The sequence below is a fragment of the Anoplolepis gracilipes genome, chromosome 13 (assembly GCF_047496725.1).
Source record: "Anoplolepis gracilipes chromosome 13, ASM4749672v1, whole genome shotgun sequence".
Classification (NCBI taxonomy): domain Eukaryota; kingdom Metazoa; phylum Arthropoda; class Insecta; order Hymenoptera; family Formicidae; genus Anoplolepis; species Anoplolepis gracilipes.
The window spans coordinates 10,323,476-10,345,509 of NC_132982.1; the positions used below are offsets into that span (position 1 = coordinate 10,323,476).

At 30.3% G+C, this 22,034-nt stretch overlaps 2 protein-coding genes across 6 annotated transcripts; one reads left to right on the forward strand and one right to left on the reverse strand.

Moving 5' to 3' along the window:
* Positions 1-8,913: 8,913 nt before the first annotated feature.
* LOC140672387 (sodium-independent sulfate anion transporter) lies at positions 8,914-15,419 on the forward strand. The gene is made up of 11 exons (XM_072904517.1): positions 8,914-9,052; positions 10,075-10,228; positions 10,308-10,462; positions 11,705-12,002; positions 12,141-12,456; positions 12,620-12,781; positions 12,949-13,089; positions 13,253-13,398; positions 13,500-13,691; positions 13,855-14,193; positions 15,106-15,419. The coding sequence occupies exons 2-10, from the start codon at positions 10,094-10,096 to the stop codon at positions 14,110-14,112; spliced, it is 1,803 nt and encodes a 600-aa protein (XP_072760618.1). The 5' UTR covers positions 8,914-9,052; positions 10,075-10,093; the 3' UTR covers positions 14,113-14,193; positions 15,106-15,419.
* Positions 15,420-15,538: 119 nt separating this feature from the next.
* Positions 15,539-19,814, reverse strand: LOC140672386 (uncharacterized). Of its 5 annotated transcripts, none has more exons than XM_072904514.1 (5): positions 19,679-19,814; positions 18,973-19,090; positions 18,400-18,426; positions 17,951-18,328; positions 15,539-17,846 (listed from the first exon to the last, which is right to left on the reverse strand). In XM_072904514.1, exons 2-5 carry the CDS (start codon positions 19,086-19,088, stop codon positions 15,647-15,649), a joined length of 2,721 nt encoding a protein of 906 aa, XP_072760615.1. In that variant the 5' UTR covers positions 19,089-19,090; positions 19,679-19,814; the 3' UTR covers positions 15,539-15,646. The 5 variants fall into 5 exon arrangements, with proteins under 5 accessions (XP_072760615.1, XP_072760612.1, XP_072760614.1 ...); XM_072904511.1 differs by having other exon boundaries at positions 19,666-19,814; XM_072904513.1 differs by having other exon boundaries at positions 18,973-19,297; positions 19,666-19,814.
* Between the last annotated feature and the right edge of the window lie 2,220 nt (positions 19,815-22,034).

The window sequence follows — 22,034 nt, forward strand, 5'->3', positions numbered from 1 at the left end:
GAACAGGTTCCGCTATTTATATCAATGGTAATGAATCTGATCATAAAGATAATAAAAAGGATCAATGAATTATCAAGAAGCTGGGTTCGCATAATCGATTAGGGTTGATGAATGAAAGAGATTGCGAAATTGATCTACTTGAAAAATTTGCATTTTTTTCATCCGACGACGACGAAAAATGAAATTTTCGTATCGAATAAAAAGTAGAGGCAAAATATTGATGGAAACACGATGGATTGGTAAAATACACAAAAATATAAATCAATAGTTTTTACAATTTACATTTATCGTTAATACATGATATTTCTACTAAAATAAATAATTAATTACATATAAAATTATATTTAAAAACATGTTTATATTATTGACTTTATATAAACGGTATATATTTTATATATAAATACACACACACATACACACACACACACATACAAATATATATATATATATATATATATATATATATATATATATATATAAAATTAAAAAATAATATACTTGAAATGAGTATATTCGAGCGTATGTATGAATAATAAATACATACATACATACATAAATACATTACATTAATTCTAATGAAAAGTAAAATTGTCGACACATGATTTACGAGGCGCGATTAAATAAATGCATATTATTTGATTTTACTTCAAGTTTCTCATCTAACTGATGAAATAAAAATAGAGTGAAAAACGAGAAAGAACCAAAATATGCCAAGAGCATCAGTTCTCACCCGACGTGTTTACAAAAATATTCAAAAAAAGTCTCGGATTATGACGCGAAAAGCAATATTACTATTTATAGATTGCCGATACACGTATGTTTTGCCAGGGTCAATCGTTAACTAAATTAGAGATGACGTCGATGAGAGACGGTCACTGCTCCGACACGGTTCGACGAACTTGCCGCAAACCGGATGCTGCAAAAATTATAAGAATTAGCTATAAGCGTGACAAACAAAAATATGGAAGAAAAAAAAACGATGATCGATCAAAGAGGGTCGAATTTTCGATAGGTTTACCGTTGTGACAAATTGTGACCCAGAGGCTATCAACAATTATCATCAATGCGTTGTTCGAACAGTTTAATCGTACAATTTGCTTACATTTTTTTGCGTGTTTTATCTTACGTAATGCCGTTCTCTCTCTCTCTCTCTCTCTCTCTCTCTCTTTCTCTCTTTCTTCTTCTTCTTCTTCTGTTTATCTCTTTTTATCTCTCTGTTTATCTTTCTCTCTTACTGGTTGAATATCTTACTTGAATATCTTACTTTTCTATCGTAAATCTAATCATAACAAAAATTTATATTTTATTCAACATTTAAATATTATTTTTTTGAAAACACGATACCGCCTCTTGAAACGTTTTATACGATAACGAGATAAATGTGCTTGCGCGCATGTATAAACAGAATATACTGAATCCTGAAAGGGAGTACAATGGATCATACTTCAAGGTACTCTCACCATAAATGTTCTAAAGAAAAATCTTGCGGTTGTAACTTCCTTGTCTGGATATGTATGTGATATTGGTCCTCTTGCAAATTCCTGAGGAAAGGGACTATCCACTCTATAGAAAGGATCCTGAATTAACGAGCCATAGAATAAAGCGCGGAAGTCGATACTGAACCATAAATTGTTCGTCTATGCAGACAGGCCAGCGATTCACCTGTCTCTAAAACTTTTATCTTTAGTTTAATAATGATGGCTAATATAAACAACTCTGTACAACCCTGACTCTTTATCGCTGCGCGTTCATGTAATATTCCTCATCTTTTCGTACTCATTCGATTCGAAGGGAAAGAATAAGCTATCTTTATTCACAATCAGTTTAAGAATTATAAATTAAATCAAAGTACTTTGACACGCACACAATTAATAGCTGTATAGCAAATCTGAATTCTCTCTGAATTTTCCTTCGAATAAATCTTTTTGCATATTTAAAATTATTGATAATTAATTGATTCGAATAATTTGTCGATAAATTATAGACTGATTAATTATATACATACCGTTCGCTCTGCTTTTGACGATTATATATTATCATGAATCAATTCTACCAAGTAAGTGATTTAAATAATATATCGCCATTCAAAAAGTTAAAAGGGTTCAACTTGACATGCGTCATCTATTTGAAAAGTATGAATTTTAAAAAGAACTATTCTGTGTGACATGCAAGCATGTAGCAGATAGCAGAAAGTCGTGCGCGTTTTACAGATATTATATTATTGTATTTATATTATACATATATGTATAATATAATATAATATACAGTCATTAAATAGATTCATACCCATTCAGCTTTCCATACGCCAGTTTTTCTTTTAATACAATTCTTTATTTTTCTTGCCCAATTTAACTTGCCCAATTGCCGCATTTCTTTATTAAGTTAAAAAAAAATTACTTGAAGTTTATTTATCGTCGCGTAAATAGAAATTTCGCAAATTAAAAAAAAGTGAACGTAATCTATCGATTATATTTTGAACATTCGTTGAAAATATTTTAATGATAGTTATTCCAAAAAATAAAGCAAAATATATTTATATCAAGTGATGTATAACATATCGATTGTATATTCGATAAATATTCGATTTTTATCGAATGAAAATGTACATGGTCTATTTTTCTCTCTTATTATAAACGGGGTAGAAAAAGTGACGAAAAAACACTTGTCGACGAAAAGCACATTGAACGCGTAACGATGAAGCGTTATAGTCATAAAGATTGCCTCGTTTCTTTCGTGGTCTTTTTCTACACCGATCATCGATATCACGGGACAGGTGAGAAAAAAAGGAATCTCACAGAAGAGAGGAGCCGCGGTTAAAAGGCTTCGGTACCTCGGGGTACCTTAGCGACTTATAAATAACCAAAGGCACCACGAGGGGAAGAGAGAGAGAGAGAGAGAGAGAGAGAGAGAGAGAGAGAGAGAGAGCACCTTTCTGCACCTTTTTGCCTCCCTTTGCGCATTTCTTTTCTTCCTCTTTTCTTGCTCTCGCGCAACCTCCGACGCACGAGTTTTTGCGTTCAGAGACCCCGTAATTCAGGTTCCCTCGCACGTATGCCGCGCGCCAACGCGAAGGTAATTAACGTTGGTGTCGAGAAAACTGCAGCTGGTCAGCAACTGTCGCTGGTCGCTGCTTTTGCTCAACGTTTTGAAAACGAACATTGAACAACACTTTCGGTTAGATGTTGTAATCTTTCGGCTCGATTTTTACGCGCGCGCGCGCGCGCGCGCGAGCTGCGAGAGAGCGTATTAATCCTAATTATAATCCTGATGCATGCGATGCCCAAGTATTTCTTACAATTAGTAACTCGCGAAAAAACGAGGAGAGAAAATTGCCTCCCTTTCAGTTGATCCGTATACCGGTAGTTATATGAGTCATATAAATTAAGGAAATGCTTATTTATCGTCACGATGCGAAAGAGCGAGAAAGAGCGAGAAAGAGCGCATCTTCGTAATCTCTAAGAGACGTTGTTAATCTGAAAACTGCCATTCGTCAATGTCAAATGTATTTTTTACGTTACGCACGAATATTATACTATTTCGTGCCTTTTTATATTTTGCAAAATGCAAATTTAATTTTTTTCCATCCGTACGCAAAGATTTTTACGTACGGCTGACAGCGATTGTATATAGAGAAGTAGCGTTCCTAAGTTTCGCGCTTTGGTACCGTTAGAAAATTTAGATAACAGAGTCTCGTACTTCTGTATAACGGATCTCGTAGAAAGAAAAAAAAAAAAAAAAAAAAAAAAACAAATCTATCAACCCACGCAAAAAGGTCAACGGCAATCGTAGTCGATTCTAGCGGTCGCGAAATCAACCGTAAAAGTATCGCTGATCAATTCCAGAAGGTGACGCGTTACACGCGTTCTCTTCACCTCTGTTCATTTATTCCGCGCACAACGAGCGAGCCTGCTTGAAAGATTCATTCAGCATTCTCGACATTTTTGCCCGATAGCCCGACGCTTGACAGAATTGGCGACACAATCGCTTATCCTTATCGTTTATGCCAATCTGAAATTTTAACAATACCGCGTTTGCGTATGTCGGCATAAGTACATATTTTTCGCCAGCGCAGAAGGAACATAACTGTCAGTCACGTAACACTATCCGTTTGATGAAGCTCAACTATGCTATCGTTAACCGCGGGTATTGTATTTTAAAAGAAATCATCCCATCTTTCGCGTTGCTCTTCCACATTTGTATAATAGTTTGCCCTTGCAAGTATTTCTTTTCCAAAAAAATAAATGATTGCAGATAAAATTGATAATTACAACACAAAAGCGTGTGTGTGTGTGTTTTTTTTGTATATTATTCTTCTCTTCGGGCTCTTTGCCTTTCGTCTCCTTGGAATCATCTTCAACGCTTCTTTACGTATTCTCTGTTCGGTCATTTCAATAGTCTATCGTTATCCAAGGACGAGACCTAATCACAGTCTCTCGTGCCGGCTATCATTAACGGTCTATAAAATTCTGTCGAATCGCACTTATATCTTATGATCATTACTTTGGGCTTGCGAGAGTGAATCGATATGTCGCCGACGCGCGTACAATTTTCTCTTTTCCTAACGATCCGCGTTATTTTTTTTTTTTTTTTTTTTTTTTTTTACGGAATATTTATGAAAGCCTGTGGAAATTTGTATCTCTCTGTTCTGTATGTGGTTGATATATTTGTTCGAATAAATTACGAAAGATGAAGCGTTCAACAACAGGTTGTTAGGAAATAAGCGCGAAAACGTTCCACTTAGAAAAAAAATATATATAACTTAACTTATCTCTTTAATTAAAGATATGCTAATCCTCTTAATTCAAAGGATAAAGAACTGGATTTCGTAACCGAGATCATCGATCAGGTCGGTCGACGACGATGGCGATGATACATTGACATTTCATCAATTGGGATTAACTGATCGATTAATTGTGAACGATCATTTTTTGCCGTATTTTACACACATATTTTAAATGTGGACATGGCTATTTTTTTTTCTCTCCTTTGAATACCATCGTACGAAGATGTTAACGGAGACGTAATATCTTATGTATATCTAATGCGTGTTTTTTTATAAAACAGCCAAATGTTGTTATTGGGATACGTTTAATTAATATAACGGGTTACGGAAGGATCCGTTCTCGTGCGCGAGGATATCATTAATAGATTGAAAAGGGAAATTTATCAACTCTGATAAATTTTTAAATATTCGCTACGCATGTAAACATGTGGACAAGCGCTTATAGTTATATAAAATACATATATATATATATATATATATATATATTATATATTGCGAGAGTGAGAATATGACACTTGAGGCAAGTGTCGGCTGCATTTTTACTCGCATTTGTAATACACTTTTCAAATATTGTGGCTATGTAAATTTCTCACGACGACGGGGGGGTGATTCGATGAAAATATTTGCAACGGTATACGACTCATCGATAAACAAACGCTCAGCTGTGTGCAAATTAGTTGAGGATACGGTAATACGGTCTGCTTTTCGGATTCCTTCGTCGTAGTAACGTCAAAAGTATTACATTTGGCGCGTTGCAATCTTATCTACGTTTTATTTTCCACACTAGAATGGACTTGAAAAACTTGATAATTTTACAAATGAAATAAGGTTTTATAAAGAGATTTATATTCTCTATCTCATAAGAGAATAAAATTGAAGAGAGAAGACCCTGACAAAATATTTAAAATATAAATTATTAAAATACATAGTATATTAATAAAAATGATTATATATAGATAAATTATTTTTATTATTTACTGTTTTATTACAATATTTCTATCTTATTGTTAGAATTATATCTGTAGGACATACAATACGCATACAATAAATTTATTTATTTACAACAAAAAGAAAGAAAATAATTGTGCACGCTCTCACGCGCATATTTTAAAATTAAGCATATTTAAATTTTAAATGTATACTCTAAAAAAATGTATACTTGTACAATTAATGCATATATACATATACAATTCCTAGACACATTTCTCAGCAATGTACTTTAAAGTGCATACCTCATATACGAATGCAGAATCAGCAGATTCTTCTAAACGTTTACGTATACACACGTGAGCGCGGTAATAAGGAAATTCATATGGTTCTCGAATCTGCGGTTTCGGTCACGTTGGTCAAAGATTTTATGATCGAGACACAGTTAACCGTTGAGTTCGATCACTTTGTCGGCGAACCGATATATATGGAGCGCCTCGCCATCAGAATAACTGCGATTTTTTTAAGAAAAATCATTTTTTTCTACGTATTAGAATAATTCAATATATAATATAGTTTCTCAAGATTTTTAATAATTAATTTTTAAGAATATCAACAGAATTATCTTATTATATATATCCTCGTACAGTTAAGACTTTAACGGAATTTTAATTTATGATTCAATTTAAAAACACATTCCACGTTGAATGTTAAAGATCCACTCAAAGTGTGCTACAAAATATTCTACACATCACTCAATAAAGTCCAGTGATGAATTGTACAGACGTCACCGTAAGTTTGCTTGGAAAGATTCAATCGTTAGTAAATAGGCAGATATTATTATATATATTTTACACGTAAATTCGAAACGGAGATCATTTTGATCTCGAGCTTTGGATCGAGCCGAGCCGCCATGTGTAGAGCTTTGCGTAAAACGCGAAAGCCAGTTGTAGTAGCCCAAGTCCTTGGCCCAGAGGAGTCACTCACCGTGAAGGAATTCCCCTCCTCTTTCTAATGATGACCTTCGCACTGATGATCTTCGATCTTGAACTTGACTCTTACGCTGGTTGCCTCGCACAAGGACATGACACTGAAATCAATACACGTATACAGTATATATTATAACAGTATTAAAAAATCCTAGATAGAATCAACATTTACTCGTGAAAAATGTTCGAGAAAGTTGTTATATTCGATTGAAAAATTATCATTTTTCTGAAAAGTCGCAAGTATATCGATATAATACCTTATATTCTTGCATGCAATGCGAATAAAGTAGTATCAGTCTAGATAGAAGTATAGATTTATGAATCAAAATGAAGGTAACGCGCGATCAGAGATCAAAGATGTTGGAAGATAACATCTCAGATTTATATACATAGTGCTATCAAACGTTACATTTCAGGTTAAACATTACATTCAGGACTAAATTAAATAGTTGTATTTGCATATTTATAATTATGCAAATTAGATGAAACATTATTATTTAACCATAAATCGTTGTTCAAAGACAGAAACAAATTATTTGTTTCGCGAGACTTTTTTGCTTTTCTAGTATACTAATAAGATGTAAACTATTGATAATATAATATTATAATATTATAATATATGATGGCATTACATATTATAATTCTTTCTGCTTATCAATGTAAATGTTGGACAAAGTCATCGTAGATACGTACATTTCTTGTTTATGTTTGGAATATTCGACAAATTAAATAATAATAAGAATAATAAATAAATAGCAGCGTTAAAATATTTGTACGTAATATATGATGAAATGTTTTTGCGAAAATAAAAGGCAAAAAGTGTATGAAAGAAAGTTTTCAAAGCTTTAAGAAAATCACGGTCAGGCAAAGAAACAAATTGGTCAATCAAAAGGTATTTAAATTAATGGAAGATTTTCGAATGACAGAAAGAGAGAGGGAGAGACAACCTTCAGCAGGTTTCTTGTTTATGAAAAGAAGCGGGAAGTAGCGAAAAGATTCAGAGATCCGAGTTAATGATCGGATAAATGACCTGATAAAACGTTACGCGATGACTTTATATCACGCCTTTTCCCTTCGTTGGACGAGCGGGACCAACCAAGAAGTAGGTATTAATTCTCGATATATATATATATATATATATATATATATATGTGTGTGTGTGTGTATAATGTACTGATAAAACGCATGAAAGTTGCTATCAGTAATTTAAAAAAATTTTTATATTTTCCTTGTTCTGTGCTTTAAAAAAAAGAACATTGTTTTGTTTCTTAAAATTTTGTTGTATCTTTGATACTCTGCAGGTAAAAAAATTAATTTCTCTCGAAAAATTTAAGTCAAGTTCCATAAACTACAACATTTTACCTACAAAATGCTTTTTTTTTAAATTTCCTAAATCTTTTTTTGGCCGAGATACATAATTTTGAAACTAAAGCTGTGCTTTTCAGACACGTTGTCGATACTCGGCGAAAAATTATGACAGACGAAAAATTAAAAAAAAACATTTTAAAGCTTGAAATTGCAACTTTAAAGTGCTATCGATAGTTTTTAAAAATTTTTTAATCTTTTTAGTATTTATATACTGTTAACAAAATAAGAAATATCGAAAATTTAAGGGTGCCTAGTACTTTTGATCATGGCTGTATATGTATATATAATTAGCAATGAAACATGATGGTGCATTGTCTTTAGTTCTAATAGTTTTTTGAAGAATGTAGCTATTAAATAGTGAGCGCAATTAACTTTTCAACGTGTGTTTTTAGAAAAAAATATTGAAAAAAACTTAAATTATCATAAATTCACGCGATTTCTTATTTGACGTCGGTCATAAATAACACATATTCAAAGGAAACAATATAACAATGACATGATACGCGCATGTGTCACGGGTAATTTACATTACATGTAAATATCTATAATATAATACATATCTTAAAAGTAACAAACCTGCCATCTCTTTTCTTTCTTACTAGATTGTATATTTATAAAAAAAAAAAGCTCGCCTCTTTTGCATTCTTAAAATTTTATTGTCGACAACTGTCTCGACAATAATTTCGTGATGTATTAAAAGACTGTAGTCACTTTGAGACCCACTATCTGACAAAGCAGCCAAAAGCCTTGTTAAACACGGTACTGTGAAAAGAACTCACTCGTCAAACAAATTGGTGATAATCTGAGCTACGCTGATCTGACAATCAGTGACGATGCCACGCAGAGGAAGGAGCCACGCATACATTAATACCGCGAATACTGTATGGATTGTAACCGTGCAAGAAGAAGCAAAGAGGCAGGCGCAGTTGCATAAATACGTGAATCAGTTGTATAAGTGATCGTCACGGCAAACAAGTAGACACAGGTAATATGAATTAAAACGTAGTGCGATTAATATTGAGTAATCAGATTGTTGTAAGATCCGGTATATATTTCATCTCGCTCAAGTTTTTTATCGTCATTTTTATTCTAAAAAAAAATGCAAGTTGCTGATACATAGGTTCTCTGTACATACTCTATACGTACAAGTGCGTGTGCGTGTGCGTGTGCGTGTGTTTGTGTCTATTCGCGTATATGGTTTCATATCTTTTTAAATAATCGCAAAGTTTATAATAATTGATAGGAAAGAAACCATGTCTAGTACTTTTAGGGAATGTGTTTATTATTGAGCTATTTTAATTTTAGAAAAGAAATATAAATGCATTCGATATAAGACGCAAAATTTCTCAACTTGATACAGAAATATGTGATTAATATATACGGGATATTTAACAATGAAACGATGATAATTTCCTTGATCAATTAGCAAAAGACAAACACGGTGTTACGTGAGCTTTTCTATTGGATAATCGCGGTCGGATGATACTTGCATACAAAGCTCCTATAAATTGAATCTTTCTTAATCTGAGATCAAATGCAGTGAGAATAACTATTGAAATTTGCCTGAAAGATGCTTTGTAAAAAATAATATAATAATAATTTATTACAATATTACAAAATTTATAGAACATGTAATAACGAGTGAATCTCAATTTACTCTGTGATATATTAAATTTTTATTTATATAGGAAAAAATTGATCGAAAAATTAATATTGTCGGAATTATGAATAATTTTTTATTTTAGTTAAAGCAAATGGCTTGCTCGCTTAGGATGCTCTTAAGCGGCATAAAAACAAACATTATCTCTCTTCATACGCACGCTTGAAAATGCAATTCTTACCGTTATACTTACCGTGCTATGAAAATCATGCTTGATGACTCTCTGTAATTGCTTACTGATCCCGAGGATATGGGACTAACAATTGTCTGATAAAGCGTGATTTTGAAATCTTTACTCTACACCAATATACGTTTGTATTACCTTCAATTTATATTACATTTAATAGGATAAGTCGATGAACGACAATGGTTAAAATTAATTTCAAAAGGATAATTAAAAATAGATGTCCTCTATTGAAATGGCTACCATTCTATAAAGCGGAAGAAATACTGGGCGATCTAGTTGCGGGTGTCACCGTGGGATTAACTTTGATACCTCAAGTAAGTGACACGCAAATATTTAATATTGTTTGAAAATATTTAATCGCCTTTTAAAAATCTAGTATTTGTGATTGTATAGGCAATAGCTTACGCAGGTTTGGCGGGATTGAAGCCGCAATATGGGCTTTATAGCGCGTTTGTGGGAAGTTTCATCTATATCGTTTTTGGAACGTGTCGTGAAGTCAATATTGGTCCAACTGCGCTTATATCTTTATTAACTTGGGCATACGCAAGGTATGAATACGTTAAAACTTCTCGTAAAGGTAATAACATTAAAAAGATACAAGTTATTAATTGAATTTAAGTTTTTGAATTTTTGATTACGATAAATTCTAAAATTCTGCGATTTTATACACAAACATTCATTTTTCTTTTAATCGGATAGATTCTGTGACTCAATCAAGTTCTTAAAAATGACTTATAATTACGTACATTTATGCTTCTTTTTATGACAAACTTTATAAACTTGATAGAGACAAAAAGGAGGGAAAAAGATAGAGAAAGACAGCCTGTAATGTCATTAAAACAATTAATTAATTAATTTATTGAGACAATAGAAACATTTCGCTTGCCATTATGTATGTATATATGTATGTATGTGTAAGTTATTACGTACATGATTGACGTAACAATGTTTTTGTTTGAAGTTTCCGGTCAAGACATAAAATGAAAGAACGCGTGCTAATTGAATGAGATCATTCAAACTATAGGGTAAACTCGGGTAAGAGGGCCTAAGTTTTTTAAAAAACATACTTTTATTTTTGTTATTTTTTATAAGCATATTTGGCATATTATCTTCACTCAAGCTTAAATTACGTAATATTATCGAAATTAAGAGAAAAATATTTAATAGAATATTTATATTATCAAAATAGTACAATATAAGCATTGGCTATCTTATCCAATTTTTAAGGAAAAGACGATCATAATATTTATAAAAAATATAGCGAAAACAAAAATAAAAATTATAGGTCATGTAACAATTTACATATCTTTATAATATGTTTATAGACGTCGATTACGATAGCTTAACTGTCATTTATTCGACGTTACAACAGTTTTTAGTGGACAAATGAAAAACTTTGCAGGTAGTCAAAAGTAAAAATATACAAGATTCACAATATCGTTATTTCGAATAATGTACGCACATAAACTACTAATATAAATATCGATTATCTTTGATAATGATTAAAAAAGCGCACTATTATTACTAACGATTATTGAAAAAATTACAGCCTATGGCCACCTTTTCCGTATAGCCATCATACCCTAGTTTACCCTAAAGTACAATTGAATTACGAAAGACATTTTTTAATAAGTTCTTTCTTGCGCGCGCGCGCGCGCGCGCGCGTGTGTGTGTGTGTATGTGAAAAATATCGTTCATATATGTCAAGGTTATAATATTTATTATAAAAGATGTATTATAAAAGAGTAGGCAGCTTTATACATATATTCCAAGTTTGATAATTCTTTCAGAGGAATTCCCGAGTATACAGCCTTGCTTTGTTTCTTGTCGGGATGTATCACAATATTTCTTGGCATTCTGCGCTTAGGTTTTTTAGTTGAATTTGTTTCGATGCCGGTAATATCCGGGTTTACATCAGCCGCGAGCGTCATTATTGCTTCTAGTCAAATAAAAAATTTATTGGGCTTAGATATTCACGGTGAGAATTTTATTGAAATTTGCTGGGAATTGATAAATCGTATAACTGACACCAAAATGCCGGACTTGATTCTTTCCTGCTGCTGTATTTTAATTCTACTAATCTTGAAGGTATATATATATATATATATATATATATATATATATATATATATATATATATATATATATATATATTACAGTTTTTATTTAAAAAATAAAAACAACAAGATTATCGCTGATTGAATCCGTTTATTTTTTTTTTTTCAGTATTTAAAAGATAGAAAAGTTGGCAATGTCATTTTGAAGAGATTTCTTTGGACGATCGGTACGGCCAGAAACGCTCTCGTGGTTATTCTTTCCGCGGTTACGTCTTATATTTTCGAGATGTACGATGGAGCACCCTTTATTCTTACGGGCCACATCGATGCTGGACTGCCGAGTATCGAACCGCCTCCATTTTCGAGGACAATTGGCCAAAATCAAACTGAAAGTTTTATCGATATAACCAAGAATTTCAAATTTGGCATCTTGATTATACCGCTCATCTCCATTATCGGAAATGTCGCCATTGCAAAAGCCTTTTGTACGATATATGTATATTTTCAATATATTACTTCAATTAATATTTATTAAAAAATTTAATCTGGATGAGAAAGAAGCAAAAATTATCGCAACACGTAATATGAACGCGATGATCATCAAATTATCATGAGAAAATCTCTTTGAATTTATCTTTTTGTTTAAAGCACGAGGTATGCCTCTAGACGCCACGCAAGAAATGTTCACTCTTGGACTGTGCAATGTAATCGGTTCGTTTTTTCATTCGATGCCTGTCGCAGGATCTTTTTCAAGAAGCGCAGTGAATAATGCTTCTGGTGTTAGAACACCTTTAGGTGGCATGTACACAGGTAAATTGCAAAAAAAAAAAAAAAAAAAAAAAATATCCAAATGCCTAGCAAGTTAAACTTTGTGTGGCGAGAATTTTACTTCATTAATCTCTAAACTTTGAAACTTTTAAAAAGGAAGAGAGAAAGAAAAGTTATTAAAAATAAAAATTAAACATAAACAATTGCAGGTATTCTAGTCATACTTGCTCTAAGTTTATTAACTCCATATTTTTATTATATTCCGAAAGCGACATTGAGTTCTGTCATAATTAGTGCGGTGATATTTATGATTGAAATTGATATGATTCTTCCAATCTGGAAATGTAATAGTGAGTATATATTATATATTTCAAATAATTAACAATTCGTGCAAATTAATGATAAATGACGGATTAACAAGAACATTATTATAATTAATAATTATATATTAATAATGAACATTAACGGGCTAAATTATAAATTGATAAATGTTATGTACCTATTCCCTCGCAGAACGTGATCTAATACCGGCATTTGTCACATTCTTCGCTAGCTTATTCGCCGGAGTCGAATTGGGAATTTTGATAGGTACGATAATCGATCTCGCCATATTGATGTACCTTAATGCACGGCCAACAATAAATATCGAGTATAGAAATGTAAGGAAATAAAAGTCGAAAGTGTATTTTTTTCGGACTTAATAAATATTAGTTGAAAAGATTCCCAATATACAGTATATAACTACGTTTCTTTTTGACAGACTTCAATAACGAATTACGTCATGATCCGTCCTGTTGCTGGAATTTTATTTCCAGCAGTAAATCACTTGAGATCCTATTTAACAAAGGCATCAACTGATAAATGTCATAAATCTTCAAAAAATCTCAATACTCTGCCGAATGTCGTATTGGATTGCGAGCACATCGACAAGATAGACTTTACCGTTGCACAGGTATCGGAATAATTATATTTATTTATTTATTGTCAATGCGAAATACGTTATTGTCTTTAGAATATGATTATTTTATTAAAATAAATGTATAACGAATGTAATATTATATATATATATATATATATATATCGATTAATCTACTTTTTGCAATTGTTACTTTTAGAGTATCAACATGTTAATAAAAGACTTTAGGGACAACAATTGCCACGTAATAATGCTACGGCCGAATCCTGATATTTTAAAAAGCATACAATCGTTGTCGCACAAACAAATCTTGACAGCAAAAAACGAAGTTGATCTAATTACAATGTTACAAGAATTTAAAGACGCGACACAAAATGCAAATGTAATTGAAATCAAGGCTTCGAATAGCAAGATGATCTCTGAAACAACCAAAGGATTTGTCTCTACATGGTTGTAATATGTCACAAAAGTATTTCCTTTACAATAGAACTCAGCAAATGAATACATGTGTTGATCGCATAGAAGATTGCGTGCGTTTGTATGTATATTACTATAATATTTCATATCTTTTTTTTTTATTTATTTTATTAAGTTGTAACTTTTGGTTTTCTCTCTCTCTCTCTCTCTCTCTCTCTCTCTCTTGATGTCCGATGAAATATAAAACAAACTTTTATAGTAAGATTTTTGTATATATAAACTTATTTGCTTTTATTTTTAAACATTAAATGTTCGCAAGTAAGGCTAAAAAGCAAAATGAATTGTTTTAAATATTTGTTACTTTTAATTGTATTTCCATATAGAAAATAAATCTATACTTTTACAAGTCCTTATATACATTATGTACTCTTAAATCTCTATGGATATTCAGGATAAACTTTTCAACTAGATCGGTTACTCTATGCGACATGTGATACCTACGGCGGTTAATTTTATATAAATCTATCGTTGTGTGTGAATTGGATAAGATAGAAAGGATTCAATTACATCATTGAAATCAATTATAGAGGCTAGAAAAGATTTATTAAAGGATTAGCAATGACAAAACAATTGATACATATTTGACATATAACAATCACACAAGCACATAAAATGTGTTATATTTATTTTAAAACTTTGGAGAAAAATTAACTATATCATTTTCACTAACACAATAGTTTAAATAAAAATAAAATCAAAAAATATAAAGTACAAAGTGTATGTGTATAAAGTATATAGCTCTCTGTGTGAAACATTGGATCTTAAAATTATAAGAATCAAAATATAAACCAATACAAACAAAATCTTACATACTACATATTTGTTGGACAATATCGCAAAATTGATATGTTTGGAAATATAATAATTATTGTATTTATTTTGCGATTTGTAACTGAAACTTAATCTTATGAAGACTCGAATAAAACGTAGGCATTCTTGAAAATAATTTTCATCTCAAGTCCTTTTCTTACAGAAATTTAAAGCGTATCGTTTCGATGCAAAGGAAGCATTACTTCAATTTGCTTTATATCACAATATACCGATTATAATACTTCATTTCTTTGACTTTTGCCATAACATAAATTGACGTATGAAGACGTATTAAAAATTGAAAAAAATACAGCATATTATAAGATAATATTGTATAAAATGAATAGCGACTAATAAACATTGTGGCAATTTTATCAAATGTTTTTTACTTTCTTCAAATAAAAATCAAATTCTATATATATGTAAGAGATAGATTATATATTATTTTTTAAAAATTAAAGAAAAAATATATATTTAATTATATCTAAATTTTTTGTATCATATTTAAATTACGAACCTAAATCTCATATTTTTACATTTTAGGCTTGTGTATGTACTATGACCCGATACTGTTGATAGATATTTTTTTCAAAAAATCTTGGAAAAAGTTATACTTCTGTGAAAAGTGTCATTATATTTTTTTTGCAACGATGGAAGCTATATCGCGTTCATTCTGATTTAAACGTGATTTAACACGTTGCAAACTAATCAATCTTCTTTAAGAAACTTGCATTGTTTGTTATAAATTCTTTTGGGGATATTATTGGAGGAATAATTTCCGATTCATTATCATCACAGACGAGATCTTGTATCGTTTGATTCTTCGAATATTTCGATATTTGCATATAATTTACTGTATTTTGATTATCACTTTTCTGATTTTGCCAAAAGTATGCGTTATTACATTGATTTATACTCCCGGGCATAAAATTCATATCTTGTTGGAATTCCGAGTGTGAAAGCGAAGTCACACATCGAGAGAGATTATAAACCATTCGGGAATTATCTTGACACTTTTTATAATGCTGGCTGGATTTCATCGAAACATTATCAACAGTGTTTCTCGGTTGTACAGCGTATTTACTCGGATCACTACGTGTATCCCTAATATAATTATTCATTTGCATACAAGGAATATATTTAATCTGATTATGCATAGGATCGATGCTGTTAAAATTATTCACTTGATCAGTCGTATTAGGGATTACACGAATATAACTCATGCATGAAGAATTGTAAAAGACAGGTAACGGATACTGTAATTGTGGATTTTGCGTTTGCACATTTGGAGATGATGCACAAGTCATTGGACGCGATAAACCATTTAATATATGTGTATTATTAAGATCATCATCGAAATTACCAGAATTGTAAACTGGCATTGTGTTGTATCGATCAATGCGAAAACCATCTTGTACCGAGCAATTCCATTTACCAGTCTGACCCGATAATACAGAATGATGGGTAAAATCCGAAAATATCGTATCAGATCTTTGCTGGACGTTTGGCGTGTATTTATGGGATACATTTGTATTTTCTTTACTACAATCCGTTTCAGTTTTCAGCATAGAGGTAACATCGCTATTATTCGATGTTTGTACGTTACTTTCATACGACGACATCTTGAAAGTATTCGGAGTTTGCGACGGTCGTCGTATCGCATTACTAATTGAAAATTGTTGATTGTAAAATTTGCTGCTATTTGACTCCCATGATGGCATATGCCTTGTTTGAGCTCTTTCTTGCGTAATAGTTTGCTGTATGTTGAAACACATATTTTGAATAGATTGCTGCGAGTTTATTGTTGCATTCTTCTGTACTGCATTGTTGGATGAACAGTTATTACAAATAATTTGACTGCTTCCTAATTTTTTCACATTATCCATACATTGTGTATATTCTAAATTTAATGAATGTTGATATATTGCATCCGCTGGTGTTTCTACGATACACTTATTAGAAAGTAAATTGGACGAATGTTTGAATGAATTTGTTTGCTCATTAACGATAGTATTATTTGTCTCTATATTTTGCTGATTTATATTAGGTTTAAACTTATCCAGGCTTTTCATCTCTTTATTACACTGTCCTAACATGGGTTCCTGTTTTCTGATATGATCAATGTTTAAATTTGCACATTTCTTACCTTCTGTTAAATATGTCTTGGTATTCACAAGATTTACATTGCTTTCATTATTATACGCTAATGTATCTTCTTTCCTTATACTTGATTTTACATCTGTTATCGATTGCATATGACTCATTTCATTTTGCAGAGTTACATGATTTTCCAAATTCTTTGTACCAAGTTTTTCAGTTCTTACATTTGATTTTGAAAATACATTAGTAGGTGTATATTCGCTCTTTATAACACTTTTGCGCTCAGCATAACTAATATGTTGATTGTCAAATTTAGGATCATTATATGATGAATTTCTCCCATAAAAGGTTGAAGTGTATTCAATATTTCTCATACTTTTATTATGCACTGGCTTTGTAAATGTCGAGTTTTTATATTCCAATGTACTACTTTTTTGAAGATTAAAATCACGATCTGCTTTTTGATAACGTTGAAAATGTTTTCCATTAACGATTTTTTTATTTATCTTCTTGGATTTATTTAAAAGTAAATCTGAATTTTTGGATACCGTGGTCACTGTTTTTTCAACCATTTTATCTTTATAAGCAACATAGTTAACTGTAGATGTACTTTTTTTAAGAGACTCTTGCACAGACCGTTTATACTTTGACACAGATTGTTTAGAATCTGTTTGTTGTTTTGATCCCCCATTTAATATCCCATCCTTATTTATACTTATATTCTTATTTTTATATGCCATCGTCACATCATCTGTTTTATTAGATTTTGTTTCTAAATTGGAAAGATTTGAAGATGCAGCATTCCTAAAAACATTATAAAGATTTATAAAATATCATAAGAAAAAAATATATATTAAAATAGCACATTAATTATTAAAAAAAAGTTAAAAAGTTCTCTTTACACTTACTGTGTAATATCTTCAGTATTATTTTGTAATATATTTGATTGATCTTTTTGCATCTTATCTATATCAAACTGAGCGTCTAGTTTTGTTGTTAAAAGACTTTCTGTAATCATTAACATGTCTTCTTTCTTCTTTCTATCCTTCTGGTTAATCAACTTATTGGAATTTGAAAATAAATTTACATCCTTGTCCCATATATTCTCATCGCTTCCTGGTATTGCATCGTTTGACAAATATCTTTTGTATGTAGCCATCGAACGATTTTTATCAGATTCTTCTATCGAATATTCCTTGATGTTTTCTGTCAATAAACCCTCGTCTTCTAATTTATTATTCTTATCATAATCTTGTATATGCTTGTAAATAATTTGTACCTTTCCACTAAAATAAAAAATTAGTATAAAAGTAATTTTCAAATGTAATGAGCAGAAATGAAATGTTACAAAATATACCTTTTCGATCCATTTATATATATCCAGCTAGTAAAAATTTATATAAGATAAATACTAATACGAAATGCATAGAGAATGCGCACAGACTATCCCAGAGCTATAGTTTCTATATTATATTTTTATTTTGATAAAGTTATAAAATTTCAAAGTTTGAATTAACCAAAAAAAGCAAGATTTCACTTTCTTTTCTCACTTGAAATTTAAAATTCTTATTTGAGAATTTTTTAATCTTATATATACTTTATATAAAATGCATAATCTCCTTAATATTTGCAGTTGAAAATGAGATAATTCTAGAAGACCTTGCACGTATGCATAGTACAAATGCATGTTATAAATTTAAGAATACAATTTGGAATTTATATTTTGTATTAACTAAAAAGATTATATCGCTTCACATGCAATATTGAAAATTATAAAAGATATTTTTATTAATGCATTATACAACCATAGCGTAATGCTTGCATAATAAAGCTGATATTACACAAGAGGGACAGAACAATATTAATACATGATACAAAAACTATATTATACATAAAGACAAAAAAAAAAAAAAATTAGAGTTAAACATACAGATTTGATGAAGGAGGCATGTTTTTCAACCATTGCATGTTGTGTAGCTTGTTGACCAATGCCTTCTGTTTTACATCAAAAGTCTTCTCTAAATTTTTAACGGTGCAATCCATCATACCTATCGCAAATATATTTATAAACTAAATATTTAAGCGACAAACATGCAATTCAAATTAAAATTAAAAATAAAAAAATCTCATTTCCTTTTCTAATTTGAACATCATTGTTTGAATGCTGAAAAGTATCCCCAACATAACTTATAAGCCAGTAATCCAACTAATGTAAGTTACTTTCTGTGGTTCACTTTTGTCTTCCATTATCTCAACTTGCAACATAGATGAGTTAATATACCCCTATATACTTCTTTTCATAATTTAAGTCATAAGACTCGGAAGATTAGAAGAGCTTGCAAAAGACTTGTGTAAAATAAAGCAAAATTTTACATATTGTAATATATTGTATAGGGTATTAAAAAACATTATTTGTTCAAACGACCACAAAGTAATGTTAAAAATGCAATAGAGATGTAAGATAATGAAAAGAAATGTGATATATTGTATATTATCATTAGATTACCAATTTTTCTCAAGGTTTGAAATAATTCTTGGAAAAAAAAAAAAAAAAAAAAAAGGTTTTACAAAACCCTTATTGCAACTGCGTCTAATCGTAGAATCAAATAAATTCAAAGTATACCTGAGACGCTCACAATTTGCTTATATTATTATTAACAAAGACTTGAATCTTGATTAGATCGAGATGTAAGATATAAATCCTGTTTGGCCAAGATTCGAATCAGATATCAGACCAAATATTTGATAACATGGACCATGGGCCGAGTTGTCCGTAAGGGTCATTTTACATTAGTTGCATCGCAGCATCGCAAGTCATGCGATCCAATGAGCGTCAAGCTAGCTTGACGCTGATTGGATAGCACGGCGCTTATGACGTTTGCGACACTGCGATGCGATTAATGTAGAATGACCTTAAAGCACATATGCGCGCATTTTCTATAATGTACGAATGTTGTACATACATACGTATGTATGTATGTACACACTCAATTAAATGAGCGCATATGTGTATTTATGGAACCCACCATAATCAATATAAAATATAAACTATGTTCCATATATATATTATACGTCAACAATGAATAATCTATGAAAATATGTTTATGACTTATAAATATATATAACGGATAATAGTATCATTATATTTATTAAGTCATAATTAATCAAAAGTTAATTTATAATATAATATTCTAATATTTTACGATATCACACAAAATTAAATTTAACGAACAGGAGTTTCATATCAATAAAAAAAGGAAATAAAAATATTATATATATTATTATTATTATTATTAAACTCTATTTTATGATATATGTAATTATCATTTTTTTCTTTTTGCATTTCAATACTTAATTTCTAATAGTATACATAGTTTATATGTTTACATCGAAAGAAATCGGTGTAAATATTTTATATAGATAATATATATATATAGGCAATTTATCTAAACATAATTTAAAAAAAAATTACGGCACAATCTAATAATTTACGTTTTACGTATTCGAATTCTACGTACATATTAACCAAATCGAGATTAAACCCTAACATATACATATAAATTAACCAAGGTTTAAAATCTTGTTTAGCAAAGATGTATGCATATATATAGCGTTGGACCATTTTTAATAACCGCTGCGTGTGTATATCTATGCATTTATATACAAATCTTCATTTATTAAAACTTTTTTCTGAATAAATTTTTACTATATATAATAATATATACATTAATGTGTATATTAAAATAATAATAATAATAATAATAATAATAATAAACAAATAAAAAGAAATCGTACATATTTTGATAAAATTTATAGTATTTTTAAGAAAAATTTTTTTATAGTTTTTTCAGCAATATATATAGTTTTACTCTCTGTAATGGATACGCGTCCTCTAACAATAAGTTTACTGAGAAAAGATTGTTGCGCAATATTTTGCAACTGAACACAATACGCAATAATTACATAATCTTTATAATCGCATATATTTCAATAAGACGCATGCAAAAAACGCAATGTGATTGTAAAATATACATTACGTCGAAAAATATTCGTGTAACGTAGAAACGCGCACGATCGACACGTAATAAATAAACCTTCAAATATGTTTATGTTTCATATCAACGTGTTTCTTATTTTAATGTATTTTTATGTTATTTATAAATGTCGATTAATTAAACAATCATTATAAACGCGTATGGCGCGTAAAGTCATTCTGTTCCGAAATAAAAAATAAAAAAAAAAAAAAAAAAAAAAAAAATATATATATATATATAAACATATAGCGTAAATCAACCCTTATATGATACATATAAAATAAAATTGATTGCATTTTTATTGATTTCTAGATATTTATTTTTATATATAATACACAACTTATATATAGTATAATATAGCATAAGAAGCAATAACGAACGTTCGTTTTATGAATACATAATATATATATGTAATTATTTTATTATTATTTCTTTTAGTATATAAACTTTCAGTCACATCGAAAAAATAGTCGAACAAAATTTATTTTATTAGTTCTCTAACTACTACACGCTATTCGGTATCTTTTAAATCTGTATTGCCAAAAATACGTGTTGTCGCGATACTGTAATTTCTTTTTGTCCATCCGAGCAATATATATATATCTCGCTCGTTAATTCTTATTTAAATTGTAGATTTGTACTGATATTCATGAGAATTTGCTAACAAGAAAGAGAGACATTCTTACACACAATGATGTTACAAGATAATTCTTGCATTCCGTGATTCATCGTAATTTCTTCAATTCAGAAAATACAGTGAATGGACTCTGAAGCTTGAACAATGTGCAGCAAAGATAAAAAAAAAAAAAAAAAAATCTGGCACAAAAACTAAATAAATCGAGGGAAAAAACTTAATACGATATTTATTCTATGAAATCAAAAAGATTTTAATTTCACAAAATCCTATAGATTCCTGTTAGAAAAACCACTTCGACCAAACTTTGATTTATAATTTAAT